Below are 22,771 nucleotides of genomic sequence, written 5' to 3' on the forward strand. Positions count from 1 at the left end.
CTCCTTCCCACATCCCCTTTCTCCTTTAACACCTCCCCTCTCCCCCTCTCTCTATTCCTTACCATTATTAGGACTAACCTCAGTGCGACAAATCCAAATCCTCCTGGAACTAACCCAACCATCCTCCCCTCCCTCCCGCCGCCCCCAGGGCAGGACTGTCCCTCCTCACCTTGGTACTCCAGCTTGAATCCAGGCTTGTTCTGGGAGTGGTCGCTGTGGAAGTAGACGGTGGTCTCGTGGGAGGTGGAGAGCAGCGAGCCGGGCAGCTCAGCGCCGCTGAAGCGCCCGATGACGCCGCTGGTGTCGTAGGGACCGTTCCTGATCTCCACGAAGTCGTGGTTGGGCTCCGTGGAGAAGTTCAGGAATTGGATGTGAGCACCTGGGGAGGGGGAGGGAGGGTTTGGGTCTGAAGGTGCACCTGAGAACTGGAACCAGCCCCAAAACCAGCCCCAAAACCAACATCGACACCAACATCGGCAACGATACCAAAACCAGCCCCAAAACCAACAGTGACACCAAGATTGACACAAACATCAGCAAAAACACCAAAACCAGCCCCAAAACCAACATTGACACAAACACCAGCAACAACACCAAAACCAGCCCCAAAACCAACACCAAAACCAGTCCCAAAACCAACATTGACACAAACACCAGCAACAACACCAAAACCAGCCCAACACCAAAATCAGTACCAAAATCAGCACCAAAACCAACACCAAAACCAGCACTGCTCACCACAGAGCCCAGGACAGCCTGAGCACTCAGCAGGACCTTAACCACCCTGGGGGCACAAGGTGGCTTCAAAGTGACAAAGAGCAGGTTTGGGTTGGAAATTAGGAAAGTTTGGGTTTGGAGATCAGGAAGGTTTAGGTTTGGAGACAGGAAGGTTTGGAGATCAGGAAGGGTTGGGTTTGGAGATCAGGAAGGCACTGAGTTTGGAGATCAGGAAGGCACTGAGTTTGGAGATCAGGAAGGGTTGGCTTTGGAGATCAGGAAGGGTTGGGTTTGGAGATCAGGAAGGTTTGGGTTTGGAGATCAGGAAGGGTTGGAGATCAGGAAGGGTTGGAGATCAGGAAGGGTTGGAGATCAGGAAGGGTTGGAGATCAGGAAGGTTTGGGTTTGGAGATCAGGAAGGTTTGGGTTTGGAGATCAGGAAGGGTTGGGTTTGGAGATCAGGAAGGGTTGGGTTTGGAGATCAGGAAGGAATCCATGGGGAGGCTCTGGCTCAGGCTGTCCAGAGAAGCTGTGGCTGCCCCTGAATCCCTGGCAAGTTCCCACAACCAAATAATCCCAGGAACACCCTGGAATCATTTCCCAGGGCAGGGGCTGGAATGAGATAATCTTTGAGGTTTTTCCCAACCCAAACCAGCCTGGAATTCTCTGATTTTCCAACCCCTCTTCCATGGCAGCACCAAACCAAGCCCAGCTCACCAAACCCCACGGGCAGCAGGATCCTCCACGTGCAGTCCAGGTTGCTGGGATAATTTCCTGGGAAGCCTGGGCTCAGCAGCACTCCTTCCATCTCTTCTGCTGCTCCTCCACACTGGGCTGCAGAATCACCAGGGTTAGCAGGCAGGATCCCTCCCAGGATCCCTGATGACTTTTGCCTTTTATATTTTATATATAAATATTTTATATTTATATTTGATATCTTTTTGTATTTTTATATACCCTTTTATACATTTTTATACCTTTTCTATATCCTCTGTATCCTCTATATCCTTCACCTACTTGTTTGTAATTTTTGCAGTCTGATTTTCTAGCTTAGTTTCGGGGTTCTGCAAGGCAGAAAAACCAAACATTCACGGCAAAAGGCCAGAGAGCTCTGTGCTATCAAAAACTCGAGGTTTTAACCTTGGTTGAAACTTTCTCTCTGGAATATATTTTGTAAACTGAGCTCTAGCCTCGTTTGGGGGTGAATTATTTAGAATATGGGGGATATGACTTAATATATTAAGTTTCTCATTGGGAGATCCTTGTCAGATATGCTGATTTTCAAAGTCCATAAAACTGTAAATGCCTCATACAGTGTGTGCACCTGGCTGTGCTCCACCTTTGAAAAGCTGTGCACCTAAAATCCTAATAAAATCCCCAGGTTTTATTAATAAAAATAAAATAAAACCCCCAGGCTTTATTAATAAAAATAAAAACCCAACAAAATCCCCAGGTTTTAGCTGTGCACCTAAAATCCTAATAAAATCCCCCTTTTACCCCTTAACCCTGCCTGCCTCATCACTCTAAAACCAGCAAAAAAAAGGCAACAACACCCTAAAAACGCCTTTACAAAAGGCATCACAGGGAATTTAAACCCTTCAGCACCTTCTCCTGCTCACCTGGATCACCTCACCCTGTCCCACTGGCAGTGACAGCGAGGCACAGGCTCTGTGGCCAAAGCTCATTAGGCTCTACGGGCTCCTAACGAGCTCTCCCTCCCAGCAGATTTGTCTTTCTTTTTCCTCCTAATGGCTCTTTAATAGAACTGCTTCTGAATTATTGAGGAGCAGCTGGGGGAAGTGGGCCAGGAGAGAATCAGCAGAAATGAGCAGGGGCAGAGTTTGGATCTAGGATTGTCCAAAAATCAGCCATAAAGGTGATGATGGGGAAGAAGGCACCTCCATCAGCCCCAAAACTGAGGGTGAAACTCTTCATTTTAATGATTTCTTTCTCTCCTTTGAATTCCCATTTTCTCCCTTTGAATTCCCCATTTTTTCCTCTTTGAATTCCCACTTTCAAAGAGAATTCCTGTCCCTGCCAGGACAGCAGGGCAGGGAAGACCAAAAGGTTTCCAAAAACAGGAAGGCAGAGCTGGAGCCAAAAATTCATGTTCAAAACAGAAGATATTCCTGAGGATTCCAGTGGGATAAGAAAGCACCTCCTTCCTCCATCACCCCCAAAACTGAGGGTGAAACTCTTAATAATTTCTTTCTCCCCTTTGAATTCCCCTTTTCTTCCTTTGAATTCCCCTTGTCACCCTATGAATTCCCCTTTTTTCCCTTTGAATTCCCACATGCTCAGGACAGTAGAGCAGGGAAGACCAAAAGGTTTTCTGGGGGTCAAAGCTGGGCAAAAAATCCATGTTCAAAACAGAAGATATTCCTGAGGATTCCAGCTGGATAAGAAAACACCTCCATCCTCCATCACCCCCAAAAATGAGGATAAAACACTTTATCTTAATAATTTCTTTCTCTCCTTTCACCCCAGCTCTCCAGGTGTTTTCCTGCCCCTCTGGATTTTTTTCCAGGCAAAATCCTGCTGGACTGGGAGGCTGGTGGTGATTCAAAGGACCAAACCTGTGTTTCTCCAGTTTTTGGGATCCTCCCCCATGCTGGGATCTCCCGAGGGATTCTGCTCCCATTCAGAGCAGCTCCCAAGGGAATTGGTCCTTTAGCTCAGTTATTCTCCTGTAAATATCTCTCCATTTATTCGTGGCCTGCAGATCATCAGATAAAAGAACTGTTGGCTCTTGTAATTACTTTAAAGCCAAATGATGTAAGCTGGAACAGCAGGAGCCCAAAATAACTGTTAACTAAAGCTATTAAATGCATAAATGTCTCTCTCAGAGCTGCAAAATGTGCAATATGAATATTAAACATCGACATTCGCTAAGAGCAAATGACTGCAAATAATCAGGAAAAAACTCCAGCAAGTTCCTTTCACCTCTGGGCTTCTTCTCCTTGGGATCATCCAGAAAGAAAATGGAATTTTCAGTCCTTTCCAGGCCTGAATGTCTGAATAGCCAGCTGGACAAGTGACCAGTTGGGATGCTGGGAGATCCAGGATTTTTTTTTTCCAGTGGGAAAAGCAGCTTTGGTGGAATCAGGTGAACTCCATAAAAACAAACCCCACATTTCAGATGGAAAAAAATCCTCATGCCATAAATCCAACCTGCTGCCAGCATGGAGGAAATGTGAGGTTTTCCCTTCTGAACCATTTGGTGTGGAGGGGGATAATTCTGTGTTTCCCATTCTGTGCTCCAGCCACACTCTGAACATCAAAACAAAGCACTCCAGGCAGCCCTGGGGACTCCTTGGGCACCATTTCCCTGGCAACAAACCCAGATTTTTTTTCCTCTCACACTTCCACAACCAACCTGAATTCCTCTAAATCACCTCTTTATCCTGTTTTTTTTTTTTTTAGGAAAGTGTGATAAAGCAAAAAAAACTGGAGTCTTACCGATGCAGAGGGGTGGAGGATAATTCCAGCGGCGCACCGTGCCCGGCATGCAGGAGATGTGGGAATGGCCCTGCAGGGATGGAAAACAAAATAGGGGGTTTGGGGATATCCCTGTGCTGGAAACAACTTCTAAAATGTTTGTTTTATTTCTCTAGTTAGGCTTAGTTTGCCTTGGAGAAAAAAAATAAATTAAATTTTTTTTTAAGGGACGTGGCATCACTCTAAGGATGTGAGCTTGACAGACTGGGAGTAGCCAAAAAATATCCAAAAAATTGTGACCATCAACAGAACATCAGTGGCTATCTACAAACATCTACCCAACCTGGCATGGTTGGAGACATCTAGTCCAGAAAAGACTGATAATAAAATCAAAGAATGAAGACCTAATTAATATCAAAGGTGAAGAAATTTGGATCCAATAGGAAACCAAATACTAAAAGCTGCTCAACTTTAGACCAATGAATATTGAACCAATACATCTCTATGGATTTTAACTGTATAAAGTTTGGAGAAAAAGCTTGTAAAAACTATGTAGGTTTGGAATATTTCCCTTGGTGCATCCTGGCCAGAAAATAAAGTAATGGTTGATCTTCAATTACTTCAAATACAGTGTTAGAGGAGTTTTATTTTCTTCCTGATTTTTGGTGACACCTGCAGCCTGGGAGGATGTCCCTCTCCCTGTCCAGTGATGTTTTAGGATTTTAGCTTCAGTATTTTCCATGTAATCCTGTGATTCTTTAGTGTGTAACTCTGGACTCCATACAGGTGCTGAGCTGCTGTTCTCTCATTTTTGGACAAAACAATTCCTCTCTAAGCCCAAAACTCAAGGAGGAGTTGGAGTCTCAGAGCCCCAAGATATGGAAACAGCAGTGAATTGGGGGAGCAAACTTGGAGTAATTGACTTCATTAGCTGAAGCTGTAATTGGAGGATTAAACCTCAATATAAAAAAGGACAGAACTTTCACCTGCAGGGCATATCCAGGCTCACACTGGAAGGACACCACGTCGTTCACCAGGTAACGCTCGCCGATCTTCAGGCCATTCCCAGGAACTGGAGGCTCTGGGCAGCTGGAGAGACCCACAGCTGGGGAGGGAAGGGAGAGGAGAGCTCAGGGGCTGGGCTGGAAGCAGCAGGGATGGGAAAACATGTTTCATTTCACCCCAGTCCCATTTCCTTTGGATGCTCCAAGCACAGCCCTGCCTGTGCAGCATTCCCAGCTTCCAATCCACCTGGGACACCTTTGTTTATGTATTCAAATATCACAAATCACTCGTGTTTTTGGGGTTTTTTTTTTTTTGACTGAACCCAAGTGATTGGATGGAGGAGCTGCCCCTCCAAGGAAGGGACTGACTCCCCCTCAGTGGTTCCCAAAAAACCCCATCCACCAGGAACTCTCCCACAGGAGATCCCTTTCCCTTCTCCTTTATTCCTTTCCTCTCCTCCCACCATCCCAAGCTGCTCCAAGCTGCCCTTGGACACTCCCAGGGCCATGGCAGCCACAGCCCCTCCTGGCAGCATTCCTGTGGCCACTTTGCAGAATGAAAAAAATCCCAAAAATCCATTTGCAGCCTTGGAAAAATCCCAAAGCAGCAGCAGCAGCAGCAGCACACAGCTTGGCTGCAGAGCTGTGCTCAGAGCCAAGGATCAGAGCAGGGACCTGTCCTGCAGTGCCCTGGGGAGGATTTGGGGACAGCAGTGCTCTGGGACACTGCCAGGCCAGCCTGGGGTGAGCCAGGAGCTGCAGGCTGGATCCCACAGGGCTGCAGGAACCTGGCAGTGCCCTCCTGCCCCCTCCATGGCAGCAATTCCAGCCCTGGGACAGAGCCAGCCTGGAGAAAATCATGGAATAGCTGAGCTGGAAAGGACCTGGGAGGATCATCTCCTGGCTCTGCACAGGACAACCCAAAATGTTCAGGCTGGATTTGGGGAAAGGGAGGAGATTCCCCAGGGAATGGGCACATTCCTGACACTGCCAGAGCTCCTAGAATGCTGGGATTTTGGGGTGTCTGGATGATCCCTGTGGGACCTTTCCAGCTCAGGACACTCCAGGATTCTCTGTCAGTGTTATCCAAACGCAGGGAATGACAGATCCCAGGCACTCCCATCAGGATCAGACATCAGGAATCACAACACAGACCTGGGGGAACATGAATTTCTGCCATCCCCATCTGAACCTGACAGCTCTTCCCCAGGGAATTCCCTTCCCTGCCACATCTTCCAGCCTCACTCAGGTTTGTTCTCTCACTGCTGGGGATTTATTTTTTGAAAACATTCTCTGTCTAGAACCACATATAACCACATTCTGGGGTCTGTATTCCCAAAAAGACTTCCAAGAAGTCTGTATTCTGGCTGGGAGCAAAGTGCTGCCATTCTGGGGAGTGCTGGGATCATCCCCAGCCATGAACCCACTGAACTGCTCCACAAAATCAGGGAATTTGGGCTGGAGAGGACCTTAAAGACCATATAATCCCAGCCACAAAAGACAGGGAGAAAGGAGAAAATATGATTTCAGAGCTTTCCCAGCTGGAAGCTGCAAAAAAAGATGGATCAGCCATGGGAATGATCCTGTCCAGAGCCTGAGATATGGAAACAGCAGTGAATTGGGGGAGCAAACTTGGAGTAATTAACTTCATTAGCTGAAGCTGTAATTGGAGGATTAAACCTCAATATGCAAATGGACAAAACTTATAAAGTGTGAAAAACTCATGTCCTGCTGTCCATTTTGGGTGTAGCCCTGGGTGGGCTGTGAGTGCCCTGAATGCACCTGAAGGCTTTCAATAAATAAAATTGCTTTTTAATAAACATAAACTACTATATAAATATAACTTGCTTTTCATTCTCTTCACTTTGTCTAGGCTGTTTCAGGTAAACCCTCAAGGCATCACCAGAGAGCAGGGAGCCACTCCAGCCCTTCTCCCATCTTTGAGTCAGCAGCCCCACAAACACCCCATAAAAACCCCACAAACACCCCAAAACCACCTCCCCATCCCCAGGAGCTGCAGGATCAAGGCTGGAGCTGCTCTCACTTTTATATTCCAGGTGAAATCCGGCGGCAGAGACGCTGATGTCGGAATAGAAATGCAGATAGAGCTGGTTTGAAGTGCTGTTGAGCAGCGCAGGCACCGTGGTTCCTGGGGAAACAAGAGGGGCACAAGGAGTGGAGAGGATCCTTCTCCCCCTCCTCCTCCTCCTCCTGGGAGGTTTGAGGCAGGAGAGGCTGAGAAAAAGTCCTTTCAGCTTAACGAGCTCCTCTTGGGTTTGATCAGGTTCTAATGAGGCCAATTGAGAAATATCCAAGGCTTTTCCAGCTCCTGGATTTCAGCCTGAGGAGCTCCTTAACTGACAGGTGAAAGGCATCGAGGGGAGAGCTGGGGATGGAAACAGCCTGGCTGGGGCACAGGTGACTGAAAATTCCCAATTCCTTCATTCCCAGCCTGGGTGGAGCACAGATCCCTAAAAATTCCTGATTCCTGATTTCCCAGACTGGCTGGGGCACAGGTGCCTAAAAATTCTTGATTTTTTCATTCCCAGCCTGGGTGGGGCACAGATCCCTGAAAATTCTTGATTTCTTCATTCCCAGCCTAGGTGGAGCACAGATCCCTAAAAATTCTTGATTTCCTCATTCCCAGCCTGGGTGGAGCACAGATCCCTAAAAATTCCCAATTCCTTCATTCCCAGCCTGGGTGGAGCACAGATCCCTAAAAATTCCTGATTTTTTCATTCCCATCCTGGGTGGAGCACAGATCCCTAAAAATTCCCAATTCCTTCACTCCCTGGAAGCTGCAGCAGCAGCAGCAGCAGCAGGACAAGGCAGTTCCACCCCAACCCCTTCTCCTGCTGAGCTCAAAGCACTTGGAGCACATTTGCTAAATAAATGAGATTTTTGGGCCATCGTTCTGATAGAGGCTCTGTGGCTGAAAGCCTCACTAACCTCCTGCTTCACTAAAAACCACAATTCCCCAGCGGCCAACAGAAAATAAAGTTTGTTTTGCTGCCCTTTATCCCTCCTGGGTGTTCCATCCATCCTGGAATTTCTGAAAATTCCACCCAGCTCAGGTTGGCCTCCCATCCCAGCAGAGCTGAGGGAGCTCAAAACCCCACAGGTTTTGGGTTTGAGGCTCCATTTCCACCTTTCCCACAGTGCTGAAATCCCCAGTCCAACAGAGCATGAGATTCCCTTGAAATTCCCTAAAAACTCCCTTTTTTCTGAGTTTTTGGAGGGTTTGAGGTTAATTTTGAGAGGGGAATACCAGAGAAGCTGCCCAGCATGGTGGCTGTGTTGTCTCCTCCATCAAACACTTCCAGGGAATCCCAATTCTGCTCGGTGACAAAACTGATCACCTGGATCTGAGGAGAGAAAAAAAATACAGAAAAAAATGTAACATACAATTCCTGCAATAATGGTAATAAATCAAATTCACAGTGATTAAAGGGTGACTAATTGAGTTAGCACAGGCAGAACTTGGAGATTTCTTTGTCCATCCCACTGGGTTTTTCCAGCTGTTTTCCCCCCAAACTTCCCAACAGTTTCCCCCAAAATTTCCCAATTTGGGCAATTTGTTTCCTGTTTGCCCCAAACACAACTGCACAGCTCATTTACAGCTGCTGAGAATCCAAGCTTTTATTTTATTTTATTTTATTTTTTCCCCTCTTTGGAGAAATCCCTGAAGACTGAGCCCTTCCAAACCACAGCAACCAGCAGCTAAAATAACCCCAAAAAAATCCCTCTCACATTAAACAACGGGATTTTATAAAATCCAGTCAAGCTCCTGCCTCGTTCCTCAGCTTTTAGTGGAATCAGTGGAGCTGCATTTTGGAATTTCACCTTTCCCTGCCATGCCCCAGAAGGTTTGGAAGCTTCTCCATTAGTTGGAACATCAACACAAATCCTCGGATGAGAAACATCCGGAGAGCTCAGAAATCTGCATTTATACCCAAAAGCTGCTCGTGCTTGAGCAGAGAAGATCCTCCTGGAATTACTGCACAGCTTTATTTGTCAGGATTACCGTGGATTTTGCCTAAATCCTAAATGCTGGGGGTTCAAAGCGCTCAGTGTCCCATTAAGAACTCAGTGTTGGTGAATGGGGTGAGAGAGTGAGGCAGAAAATCTGAGCAAAAAACCAATGGTTTTGGGGGAAATCCTGCTTTAGGGTTTTTAATTTTCCATGCTGGTGCCTCAAGTTAAACTTCCAGGCAAAAAAAAACCCCAAAAAACCAGCCAAAACCCAAAAAAACAAATAAACCCAAAAAGGACCCTTAAAGACAAATTAGGAGCAGAATGAGTTGTACAACTGAGTGCTGGAAATTTGGGAAAAATGAACAGCAAGGGGAGTTCAGTGCCCTCAAATCTTGACTACACACTTTTTTTTTCCCCAAAATTTTATTCCCTGATTTCCTCATCCACCCCAACACCCCACCTGCCTCTGCCCAGCAAACAGAACACACATATTTAAAATAAAACAATAAAAAAAAAAAATCAACTCCCCTTCCTTCAGCCACTTAAACCCATTTCCTCCTTGATTTATTCCGGGTAACAAACCAGGCTGTTAAAGTTCCTCCCAAGTATTTTTTTTCAGCGGGAAGAGAGCAGAGTTCACCCAGCAGGAATCTCAGTGACCCCCATGGAGCCATCCCTGCTCCCACTGACCAAACCAATCCCTTTTTTCCTGCCTCATTACACCCCCGTTGTGATTCACATTACCCAAAGTGGAGGGAGAATGAGCGTTTTGTTTGCTCTTACGATGCCTAAATTATTTATTCTCCTCTCCCACCCCCCTAACTGAACGGAATAAACATTTTTAAGGTCCTAATTCTTGTCTGACATGTGGATTCACGAGGGATCTGCATCTATTTACTGCCATGTGGATAAATTAATTCGCTCAGGAAGGTTTGCTCCGGGAAATGAATAATTCATGGCAGAAGTGCCAAGTTCCTACCCTGATTACATAAAACCTCTGCTCTGGAGTGGAGAAAGCTTCATTGCACCTCCTCCCCTGATTTACAGCTGTTTAATCGTTGGGTAAAAAGGGGGGAAAGTGATGCTGGAGTTAGGATCTAATGATGGAGAAGCCAAGGAAGCCAGGATGGGTCCAGCTCTAGCTTCATTCTACCTCCAGCAGAATCCAACTCCAGCTTTATTCCTCCTCCTCCCCTGATTTACAGCTGTTTTACCTTTAATTGTTGTGCAAAAAAGGGGGGAAAGTGATACTGGAATTAGAATCTAATGATGGAGAACCCAATGGAAGCAGAGCCAGGATGGATCCAGCTCCAGCTTCACTCCACGTCCTCCCTTGATTTACAGCTGTTTAACCCTTAATAGTTGTGCAAAAAGGGGAAAGTGATGCTGGAATTAGGATCTAATGAAGGACAAGCCAAGGAAGTCAGGATGGATCCAATTCCAGCTTTATTCCTCCTCCTCCCCTGATTTACAACTGTTTTACCTCTAATTGTTGTGCAAAAAGGAGGAAAATGGTGCTGGAGTTAGGATCTAATGAAGGAGAATCCAGAGGCAGCCAGGATGGATCCAGCTCCAGGTTCTCTCCACCTCATCCCCAGATTTACAGCTGTTTAACCTTTAATCGTTGTGCAAACAGGGGGAAAGTGATGCTGGAGTTAGGATCTAATGATGGAGAAGCCACGGAAGCCAGGATGGATCCAACTCCAGCTTCATTCTACCTCCAGCAGAATCCAACTCCAGCTTTATTTCTCCTCCTCCCCTGATTTACAGCTTTTTAACCCTTAATCCTTGTGCAAAAGGATGGGAAAGTGGTGCTGGAATTAGAATCTAATGATGGAGAACCCAATGGAAGCCAGGATGGGTTCAGCTCCAGCTTCACTCCGCCTCCTTCCCTGATTTGCAGGTGTTTAACCTTTAATTGTTGTGCAAAAAGGGGGGAAAGTGATGCTGGAGTTAGGATCTAATGAAGGAGAAGCCAAGGAAGTCAGGATGGATCCAACTCCAGCTTTATTCCTCCTCCTCCCCTGATTTACAGCTGTTTTACCTCTAATTGTTGTGCAAAAAGGAGGAAAATGGTGCTGGAGTTAGGATCTAATGAAGGAGAATCCAGAGGCAGCCAGGATGGGTTCAGGTCCAGCTTCTCTCCACCTCCTCCCCTGATTTACAGCTGTTTAACCTTTAATCGTTGGGTAAAAAGGGGGGAAAGTGATGCTGGAGTTGGGATCTAATGATGGAGAAGCCAAGGAAGTCAGGATGGATCCAGCTCTAGCTTCATTCTACCTCCAGCAGAATCCAACTCCAGCTTTATTCCTCCTCCTCCCCTGATTTACAACTGTTTTACCTTTAATTGTTGTGCAAAAAGGGGCGAAAGTGATGCTGGAATTAGGATCTAATGATGGTGAACTCAAAAAATCCAGGATGATCCAGCTCCAGCTTCACTCCACCTCCTGCAGAATCCAACTCCAGCTCAACTCCACCTCCTCCTCCCCTGATTTAGAGGTGTTTAACCTTTAATTGTTGTGTAAAAAAGGGGAAAGTGATGCTGGAATGAGGATCTAATGAAGGAGGATCCAAAGGAAGCCAGGATGGATCCAACTCCAGCTTCATTTGACCTCCTCCCCTGATTTACAGCTGTTTAACCTTTAATCGCTGTGCAAAAGGAGAGGAAAGTGATGCTGAATTAGGAACTGATGATGGAGAACCCAAGGGAAGCAGAGCCAGGATGGATCCAACTCCAGCTCCATGGTCACTCCACCTCCTCCTCCCCTGATTTACAGCTGTTTCACCTTCAATTGTTGTACAGAAAGGGGCAAAAGTGATGCTGAATTAGGATCTAATGATGGAGAAGCCAAAGAAAGCAGAGCCAGGATGGATCCAACTCCAGCTTCACTCCATCTCCTCCTCCTTTGATTTACAGCTGTTTAACCTTTAATCACTGTGCAAAAGGAGAGGAAAGTGATGCTGAATTAGGAACTAATGATGGAGAACCCAAGGGAAGCAGAGCCAGGATGGATCCAACTCCAGCACCAGCTTCATTCCCTCCCTGGGGCTGCTCTCAGACCCCCCACTATTTTAGATCTTGGGAACCAAAACCTTTCTCCAAAACCTATTTTTCCCCCCTGGAAATCACAGAGAAGCAGATGGATCACGGCCAGGTCACACCCATCCCACCCTCCCTGTCCCAGCTGTACCTGGATCCCTGCTCCCTCGGGAACTGTGATTTTCCACACGCAGTTGAGGCTGTTCAGGTAGGGCTCAGGGAATCCAGGGGACAGGATGGTTCCTTTCCTCTCCGTCAGGTTTCCCCCACAGGGCACTGCAAAGAGGAAGGAATCAGCTTTGTGCTCGAAACATTTTTAAAATGACAAGAAATCAAGAAGTGGTTGTGATTTAATGATGGGATTTGTGGGAATAATCCTCTTTCCAGGAGCTTTTTTTGGTGCAACTTTTGGCACATTCCTGGGGCGTGGGGAACACCATTTTAGGATGAGATTTGTGGGAATAACCTGGATTTTCCCAACCTGTCCCCGAGTCCCCAAAAGCTGGAAGAGACCCCCAGGCATCATCACCAAAATCCAAGTTCTGGACACTTTCAGGACAACCCAGAGCACAGCACTACTCTGAAAAATCCCACTGTTTTTCCCAACCCATTCCCAAGTCCCCAAAAGCTAGGAGAGACCCAGAAGCATCACCAAAATCCATCTCCTGGACATTTTCAGGACAACCCAGAGCATGGCACCACTCCAAATGACCCCACTCATTTCCCCATGTGGCTCAACCCATTCCCAAGTGCCCAAAAGCTGGAAGAGACCCACAAGCATCCCCAAAATCCCAACTCCTGGACACTTTCAGAAGAAACCAGGACAAGGCACAGCTCCAAATGAACCCACTGATTTTCCCAACCTGTCCCTGAGTCCCCAAAAGCTGGAGGAGACCCACAAGCATCCCCAAAATCCAACTTTCAGGACAAGCCAGGGCATGGCACCACTCCAAATGACCCCACTGATTTTCCCAACCCATTCCCAAGTCCCCAGAAGCTGGAATAGACCCACAAGCATCCCCAAAACCCAACTTTCAGAACAACCCACAGCCCAGCACTGCTCCAAACAACCCCACCAATTTTCCCCACCCCATTCCCAAATCCCCAAAAGCTGCAAGAGACCCATAAGCATCCCCAAAATAGAACTTTCAGGACAACCCAGAGCACAGCACTGCTCCCAACACCCCCACCAATCTTCCCTACCCCTTCCCAAGTCCCCAAAAGCTGGAATAGACCCACAGGCATCCCCAAAACCCAACTTTCAGAACAACCCACAGCCCAGCACTGCTCCCAACACCCCCACCAGTTTTCCCCAACCCATTCCCAAGTCCCCAGAAGCTGGAATAAACCCACAAGCATCCCCCAAATCCAACTTTCAGAACAACCCACAGCCCAGCAGAGCTCTGAATAACCCCACCAATTTCCCCACCCATTCCCAAGCCCCTAAAAGCTGGAAGAGACTCACAAGCATCCTCCAAATCCAACTTTCAGAACAACCCACAGCCCAGCACCGCTCTGAACACCCCCACCCATTTTCCCCACCCCATCCCAAGCCCCCAAACCCCGGCGTGACCTACCCAGGCAGGTTGGCACCGACGCATTCCACTGTGCCAGGGCCCCGGGCATGGCCAGGCACTGGATGGCCGGCGAGCCCCGCAGGCCATAGCCAGGGCCACACTCGAACCGCACCACGGCGCCCACGGCGAAGTCGCTGCCCAGGCGCCGGCCGTGCCGCGGCTCCGGGACCGAGCTGCACTGCGTGGCGCTGGTGCGCGGAACGGCTGGGGGGTTGGAAAACAGACCAGTGTAAAAATTCTGTGTGACTTGAATCACAACTTCTGTTTGTTTTTACCCCCCAGGAAAAAGAATTTTAGGTTTCTTTCCGGGGTGGTGTTCTGCCAGGTGAGGTTTGGTGGACTCGGCATATTGACAGAGTGGAGGAAGCCAAAGATGAAGAGATGTCGCTGTTGAGCCGCTGGCAGAGAAAGCAACCCAGTTCTCAGTGGCAAGAAGGAAAAAGACCTTTGTTGTTTTGATTTCATCATATATATAGAGTTTTCAAAGGTCACCCAGATTGGTCAGTCAGAAACCTCCCCCAGGCCTGACTGGCCAGGCCTGCACTGTCTAAGTTCTGGGACACTGTTCCAACAACACCCAAACTTCATCTTCATTCACAAAACACAAGAAAATTTCTCATGGGAAAAACCTGTGCTAGCCACAGCTGTTGAGCCGCTAGCAGAGAAAGCAACCCAGTTCTCAGTGGCAAGAAGGAAAAAGACCTTTATTGTTTTGATTTCATCATATATATAGAGTTTTCAGAGGTCACCCAGATTGGTCAGTCAGAAACCTCCCCCTAGGCCTGATTGGCCAGGCCTGCACCGTCCAGATCTTGGGACACTGTTTTTAATAACATCCAAACTTTATCTTTGTTTATAAAACACAAAAGGAATTCTCATGGGAAAGACCTGTGCTAGCCACAAAGAGCTATCAGCAGAACATCAGCAGACAGCAGTGGCTATCTGTCGCTGTTGAGCTGCTAGCAGAGAGAAAGAGTCAGGCTCTTCAGTGTGGCAAAATTCTGATTTTATTAATTAATTCCAACTTCTATAGACTTTCAGAGACCACAGGATTGGGTCAGTTCAAAACCTCCCCCTAAGCCAACTGGCCAGGCTTGAACTGCCTATGTTTCCAGAGACTGTTTCAATAACATCTAAACTTTATCTTTGGTTATAGAACACAGCAAGAAGAAGAGAAAAATTTCACGCAGGAAAGAGTCTGTGCTTGCCACAGCTATCTACAAACATCTACCTGCAGCAGGGCTGAAGACATCTGGGCAGGAAAGGACTGAGAGGGAAATTGGAGAATGAAAAATCGAATTAACATCAGAGGTGAGGAGATTCAGATCCAATGGGAAACTGAATACTGGGGGTTTGCTCAGCTCTGGCCCAATGAACACTGACCCAATACATTTCTGTGTATTTGAACTGTAGAAAATATCTGAAAAATCCAGTAAAATCATGTATCCTGGAATGATTCTCTCTGCACAGCCAAAGGATTTGGCAGTGACTTCCCAAAAAGTTGGTTTGGAGGTTTCCCAAAAAGCCTCCGTGGGGAACCCTTTGGGTTTCTCAGCTCCCCATGGCCATGGAGGAACAGCAATGGGAACAAATCTTTGGAAAAGAGAGAAAAGGGGGATTTGTGACGTTGCTGAAATGGTGGAATTACAGTTGAATACCGGAAATTACAGTCAAAGCAAGCAATGAGCCTGGAAGATAAGTGAGGAGAAAAACTCATAATAAAAGAAGGTCCATTGCCGAGGAAGAATTCAATTAATATTTCCCTCTGAGTTGCTTTAAACTGATGAGTGTTTAGTTAATTAGAGTCTGGCCAGGCAGATCCAAATCAGGGCTGGCTCTTTTTCCTCCTGCTCTCCACGCAGCTCTTGCAGGAGGGAGGGAGCAAACCTTCCCTGATTCCATCAGAACCTTTGCTCCGCCGAGCTCTTTGAAGATTACAATCACAACCACGGCTGTTTTTACACTCATTAGGCAGCAATTCAAGAGAACAGCTCTCCAAACACTGCAAAATCCAAACCGCGCCTCACTTCACCCCTGGAGAAGGCTCAGGTCATGCCACTGTGTGTTCCCTCCTGGCAGCAAAAGCTTGGATGTTCCCACAGATAACTCCAGGGAGCACGTGGGTGAGAAATCCCTTCTGTCTCCCTGCTGTTCCGAACATTCTTTTTTATTTACTCCCACAAAATCCCGGAGTTGTTCTCGCCCAGCGCTGCACAAAGCTGCTGCTGGAAGGATCAAGGGGCAGGAGTGTGACAGCCCTGTGACACGAAGGGAGGGAGGATTTCTGAGCTGCCAGACAGGATTTCTGCTGCTTACACCCAGCAAAGCGCTAAAAACGCCGCCGGGAAGAATTGCTGTGGATAAATCTCCAAATTCCCTCGGTGACTCTGGGCTGAGGTGGAGTTGATGCTAATCCTGAGTGGGAATGAAAGGGCTGAATGTGAACTCCCCACAGCAGCCAGACAGCTCTGCTCCCAAAGGAATCCTAATTCCAGCGACATTCCCAGACCCCAAAAGCAGCTCAGGACACTTCCAGAACACACCTGAACTCACCTTGGTAGACAAAATGAAATCCCTTGGCTGTGGATTGTCCCTTGGAGCTGAACTTGATGAGGATCTGGTTGGTGGTGGCCAGAGGCAGAGATTCCCCTGGATGGGGAGGAGGGAAAACGGGAGAGATAGAGGTGAGGGAGTGAGTGACACAGGTGGGACAGTGCTGGGGGGCAGCAGGGACAGGGACAGGGACAGGGACAGGGACAGGACAGGACAGGGCAGGGACAGGGCAGGGACAGGGACAGGGACAGGAGGGACAGGGCAGGGGCAGGGACAGGGCAGGGGCAGGGACAGGGCAGGGACAGGGGCAGCTCGGTACCTGTGTGGGAGCCCGAGAGGGAGCTGAGCAGCCTCGATTGCTCGGTGGGACCATCGTGCACCTCCACCACGTCATTGAGAGCCGTCTGGAAAAAGGCAAACTGCCCGAAGAGCACTGCGGGGACAGGGAGAGGGGATTCTTATTCCTACTCTTACTCTTACTCATTTTTGTTCTTATTCTTACTCTTATTCTCTTATTCTTACTTTTTTATTCTTATTCTTATTCTTACTCTTATTCTTATTCCATTCTTATTCTTATTTCTTATTCTTACTCTTATTCCATTCTTATTCTTACTCTTACTCTTATTCCATTCTTATTCTTATTCTTATTCTTATTCTTATTCCATTCTTATTCTTATTTCTTATTCTTACTCTTATTCCATTCTTATCCTTATTCTTACTCTTACTCTTATTCTTATTCCATTCTTATTCTTATTTCTTATTCTTACTCTTATTCCATTCTTATCCTTATTCTTACTCTTACTCTTATTCTTATTCCATTCTTATTCTTACTCTTACTCTTATTCCACTCTTATTCTTATTCTTTTATTCTTATTCTTACTCTTACTCTTATTTTTATGTTTATTCTCATTCTCATTCTTATTTGTCCTCCAGTCCATCCCTGCCCACAGTTTACCCCCAGGAGCAGGCAGAGCTTACTCAAAGGAGAAAATAACATTATTTTTTTAGAAGCACTTCTGAAAAATTACTCCTACAAAACCCAACAAACAAGAGCTGCACACTCCAAGACAATCCCAAAAAACCCCAGCTGTGTTACCATAGTCCTTGGGCACGACGATGGAGTAGAGGCAGACCTGGCCAGAGGTGTAGTTCTGGGGGAAATTCGGGGACAGGACGACTCCATCCGAGCCTGTGTACTGCCCGCCACAGGGAGCTGCAAGGGAGAGGGCAGGGAGCATCCCTGGAGCTGCACATCCCCTGCTCCAGGGAATTTATCTTGAGCAAAAATCACATTGATCCCAAGCTGAGTTTGTGGGATTATCAAACCATGCCATTGCAGTGGGATTTGCACTAAATCCCCAGCTGAATTCCGGTCAGGATGAGCTCCTTTCCCCACCTTTCCTCCCTGCCACAGCCTTCCCAAACCAGGCATTCCACTCCTCCCACCACCAGCTGCCTCTGCATTCCCTCCTCACATCAAACCTGACTTCATAAAATCAGGAAAAAAACCAAAATAACCACACAAAGAAACCCTAAGAAAAAAACAACAAACAACCCTGGTTTCGTTTTTCTGCCTGGGAAAGCCCAGGATGGAGGGTTTGGATCAGCAAGGATCAGGTTTGGCCAAGGTTTGAGTTGTTTCCTGACTCCTGGATCATGGGGTGTGTCAGGCACTGCATCCTCCAGGCCAAATCTCCTGTCTGGCCCCAAAGAAAGCTCAAGGAAACTCCCAGAAATCAGCTTTTCTTGTTAGAAGATGAGCTGTTAAACCTTGAAAAATGATGGAAAACAATTCCTGGTAAAAACCGCGAAAATGATGGAAAACAGTTCTTGCTAAAAACTCTGAAAAACTGTGAAAAACAATTCCAGTGAAAAAGCCTGAAAAATGATACAAAACAATTCCTGCTAAAAACTCTGAAAAACAATGAACAAGAACTCCTGTTAAAAAGCCTAAAAATTATGAAAACCAATTCCAGTTAAAAAGCCTGAAAAACGATGAACAAGAATTCCTTCTAAAAACCCTAAAAATGATGAAAAACAATTCCTGTTAAAATGAACAAGAATTCCTGCTAAAAACCCTAAACATGATGAAAACCAATTCCTGTTAAAATTCCTGAAAATGACAAAAACCAGTTCCTGCTAAAACCCCTGAAAAATCATGGCACAGAGGAAAAAACCCTAAAAATTATGAAAAACAATTTGTGTTAAAATGAACAAAAATTCCTCCTAAGAACCCTAAACATGATGAAAAAGAATTCCTGTTAAAACCCCTGAAAAATGTCAGCACACTGAGGAAAAAACCCTAAAAAAGATGAAACACAATTCCTGTTAAAATGAACAAGAATTCCCGCTAAAAACCCTAAACATGACAAAAACCAATTCCTGCCAAAACTCCTGAAAAATCACACCACACCAAGGAAAAAACCCTAAAAAAACCCCAAACAATTCCTACTAAAATCCCTAAAAAACCACAGCACAGCAAGGAAAACACCCTAAAAAAACCCCAAACAATTCCTACCAAAACCACTACAAAATTACATCACACCGAAGAAAAAAACCTTAAAAAACCCAAAAAACATTTCCTACAAAAACCCCTACAAAATTACATCACACCAAGGAAAAAACCCTAAAAATTATGAAAACCAATTCCTGTTCAAATGAACAAGAATTCCCGCTAAAAACCCTAAACATGACGAAAACCAATTCCTGCTAAAAACCCTAAACATGATGAAAACCAATTCCTGCCAAACCTCCTGAAAAATCACGCCACACCAAGGAAAAAACCCTAAAAAAACCCCAAACAATTCCTACCAAAAACCCCTACAAAACTACATCACACTGAGGAAAAAACCCTAAAAATGATGAAAAACAATTCCTGTCAAAATGAACAAGAATTCCCGCTAAAAACCCTAAAAATTACGAAAACCAATTCCTGCTAAAACCCCCGAAAAATCATGACACGCTGAGGAAAAAACCCTAAAAAAAATGAAAACCAATTCCTACCAAAACCCCTGAAAAATCACAGCACACCAAGGAAAAAACCCTAAAAAAAATGAAAACCAATTCCTACCAAAACCCCTGAAAAATCATGGCACACCGAGGAAAAAACCCTAAAAAACCCCCAAACAATTCCTACCAAAAACCCCTACAAAATTACATCACACCGAAGGAAAAAACCCTAAAAAACCAAAACCAATTCCTACCAAAACCCCTACAAAACCACGCCACACCAAGGAAAACACCCTAAAAAAACCCCAAACAATTCCTACCAAAAACCCCTACAAAATTACATCACACCAAGGAAAAACCCTAAAAATTATGAAAACCAATTCCTGTTAAAATGAACAAGAATTCCCGCTAAAAACCCTAAACATGACGAAAACCAATTCCTGCCAAAACTCCTGAAAAATCACGCCACACCAAGGAAAACACCCTAAAAAAACCCCAAACAATTCCTACCAAAAACCCCTACAAAATTACATCACACAGAGGAAAAAAACCCAAAAACCCCCAAACAATTCTTACCAAAACCCCTACAAAACCCCACCACCCCACGCAAAAACCCCTCCAAACCAACACCTCACTTTCCCATCACTCCCACCCTGGTGGCTTTGGCTCCCTCCTGTCTCCAGGTGACTCACCTGTGCAGGTGGGGCGGGGCAGGTGCCAGGTGGGTTCCCCAGGTGACTCACCTGTGCAGGTGCCAGGTGGGTTCCCCAGGTGACTCACCTGTGCAGGTGCCAGGTGGGTTCCCCAGGTGACTCACCTGTGCAGGTGGGGCGGGGCAGGTTCCAGGTGGGTTCCCCAGGTGACTCACCTGTGCAGGTGGGGCGGGGCAGGTTCCAGGCGGGTTCCCCAGGTGACTCACCTGTGCAGGTGGGGCGGGGCAGGTTCCAGGCGGGTTTCCCGTCGCCGCCCATGGCGCAGGTGAGGGTGGAGCCCCCCTGCAGCTCGTAGCCCCCGTCGCAGTAGAAGGTGATGGTGGAGCCCAGCTTGAGGTCTGTGCCCACCCTGGTGCCGTTCTTGATGGAGCCGGGGTCGAAGCAGGATTCCCTGGGGTTCTCTGTAGGGAAAGTTTGGTTAGTGGGGTTATTTTCAGGGTTTTTCCCATCTGGGAGTTGTGGGGTTTTTTGTAAGGGATGGTGCAGTTTGCAGGGTTTGGGTTCTGGTTGGGTTTTGAGTTGGATTAATGGAGTTCTTCCCATCTGGGGATTCGTGGGGTTTTTGTAAGGGATGGTGCTGTTTGCAGGGTTTGGGTTTTGAGTTGGATTAATGGGGTTCTTTTTGGGGTTTTTGTAAGGGATGGTGCTGTTTGCAGGGTTTGAGTTCTGGTTGGGTTTGGGTTCTGGTTGGGTTTTGAGTTGGATTAATGGGGTTCTTTTTCAAGTTTTTCCCCATCTTAAAATCTGGGGATTTGTGGGATCTTCATAAAGGATGGTGCTGTTTGCAGTGTTTGGGTTTTGAGTTGGATTAATGGGGTTCTTTTGGGGGTTTTTCCCATCTGGGGATTTGTTGGGTTTTTGTAACGGATGGTGCTGTTCGCAGGGTTTGGGTTCTGGCTGGGTTTTGAGTTGGATTAATGGAGTTCTTCCCACCTGGGGATTTGTGGGGTTTTCATAAAGGTTTATGCTGTTGGCAGGGTTTGGGTTTTGACTTGGATTAATGGCGTTTCCCCCATCTGGGGATTTGTTGGGTTTTTTGTAAGAGATGGTTTTGAGTTGGTGTAAGGGATTTTTCCCACCTGGGGATTTGTGGGGTTTTCATAAAGGATGGTGCTGTTCGCAGGGTTTGGGTTTTGAGTTGGATTAATGGGGTTCTTTTAGTGGTTTTCCCCATCTGGGGATTTGTGGGGTTTTCGTAAGGGAATGGTACTGTTTGCAGGGTTTGGGTTCTGGTTGCTCATATGCTCTTTTTCCACCCAGGAACCCAAAATCCAAGCCAAGAGGCAAAGATTTCACCGAATCCCAGAATCAGTGAGGTTGGAAAATCCCTCCAGGATCATTGAGTCCCCAATCCTCACCTTGTCCCCAAGCCAGAGGGCCACGAGGATTAATTTTATTGGTGATGGGGAGGACCTGGCATGGAGAAATTGTGGATTTCTCACCCCTGGAAGTGTCCAAAGCCAGGCTGGACATGGTTTGGAGCAGCCTGGGATGGTGGAAATGTCCCTGCCATGAACTGGGTGGCTTTAAGGTCCTTTCCAACCCAAACCAGCCTGGGATTTATTATTAATAATATTTAATTCATCCACATCCTCAGATATCTCCAGAGCTGGGGATTCCACCCTTCCAAAGCCTGACCAGCCTTCCCAGGAGGAAATTCCTCCTGATGTCCACCCTGAGGCCATTTCCCCTCCTCCTGTCCCTGTCCCTGTCCCCAAACCCCATCCTGCTCACCCTCCTGGCAGGCAGGGAATGAAAAATCCCCTCCTGATCCTCCTTTTCCCCGGCTGAGCTCCTTCCCAGCTCCCTCAGCCTCTCCATCAAACTCTCCCCACTCTGCAAAGCACAACATCCCAGCCCAGGCCGAGCAGGGATTCCAGATGTGCCACATCTGTTCCCCTCCTGCCCCTCCCTGGCAAGCAGGTGAGCTGGAGGCCTCCAGATGTGCAGCACATCTGCAGCGATGCCTGAATGATCACAGACAAAACCAAGACATTCTTCTCTCTGCTCGCCCTGCCCTGCAGAGGTAAAAATCCCATTTCCATATAAAAATTCCAGGGAACACTACAGAGCTGTCAGGACTTGGATATGTCTTTCCTTCTTCTTCTAACAGCTTTTTTCTTGCTCTTTTTTCCCTTTCCTTTTATTTTTTTTCCTTTTCTATTTTTCCCTTTTCTTTCTTTTTTTTTCTTTTTTACTTTTCTTTCTTTTTTTTTTTTTTTTCTTTTTTTCCCCCTGCCTGCAACATAATTAGAGGCTTTGATTAATCCTGCTCTTTTGTCATTTGGAAATTGCTCATTAAAGACGAGGGCTTTGCTGAGAGCTCAGGGAACAATCCAAGGGTGGTTGAGCATTAAATCAGGATTTTGGGGAAGGTGTGGAAGGAGAAACAGGAAACCAGCAGAGCCCACAGGTCTTGCTTTTGCTTTTCTGCCTGAAAAAATCAGATTATCCCACGGTTTTCTATCCACTGGAGGTGATCCAGGTCAACAGGGCATGGAAGGATGGGAATTTTTTTTTCTCACACAGTATAAATTCCCTATTTTGGGAGCCTCAGACTGATCAACCTCCACTTCCCATCACACATTTTGTATCCTCAGCCTTTAAAAAACCCCTGAAATCCTGGATTCCAGAAAATCTGGGAAGTGCTCAGAACTGCCTCACCTGCTCAGCCTGGTTTTGAGAGCTAAACCTCAGAGAAATCCCCCAAAAAAAAACTTCCCAGAAGAGATTTTTCCACCATACTGAAAGAGGACAAATTCCACTGGAGATGGGGAAGCCTTGGCACGGAGAAATTGTGGATTC

The 22,771-nt window shown here is 46.6% G+C and overlaps 1 protein-coding gene across 2 annotated transcripts in view; it reads right to left on the reverse strand.

Moving 5' to 3' along the window:
- The window catches only part of CSMD2 (CUB and Sushi multiple domains 2), a 301,010-nt gene that overhangs the window by 44,296 nt on the left and 233,943 nt on the right, over positions 1-22,771 (reverse strand). For both annotated transcript variants that reach the window (XM_085081419.1, XM_085081420.1), the window contains exons 31-42: positions 20,173-20,367; positions 17,401-17,517; positions 16,624-16,737; positions 16,305-16,400; positions 13,752-13,955; positions 12,326-12,450; positions 8,428-8,524; positions 7,204-7,308; positions 5,142-5,260; positions 4,177-4,246; positions 1,435-1,551; positions 170-379 (exon numbers count right to left, since the gene is read on the reverse strand). In XM_085081419.1, the coding sequence (XP_084937545.1) occupies positions 170-379; positions 1,435-1,551; positions 4,177-4,246; positions 5,142-5,260; positions 7,204-7,308; positions 8,428-8,524; positions 12,326-12,450; positions 13,752-13,955; positions 16,305-16,400; positions 16,624-16,737; positions 17,401-17,517; positions 20,173-20,367 (1,569 nt within the window). The remainder of the gene's footprint in view (positions 1-169; positions 380-1,434; positions 1,552-4,176; positions 4,247-5,141; positions 5,261-7,203; positions 7,309-8,427; positions 8,525-12,325; positions 12,451-13,751; positions 13,956-16,304; positions 16,401-16,623; positions 16,738-17,400; positions 17,518-20,172; positions 20,368-22,771) is intronic.

Source organism: Lichenostomus cassidix, chromosome 23, assembly GCF_008360975.1.
Source record: "Lichenostomus cassidix isolate B80296 chromosome 23, HeHo_3.0, whole genome shotgun sequence".
In the NCBI taxonomy this organism is placed as follows: Eukaryota; Metazoa; Chordata; class Aves; order Passeriformes; family Meliphagidae; genus Lichenostomus; species Lichenostomus cassidix.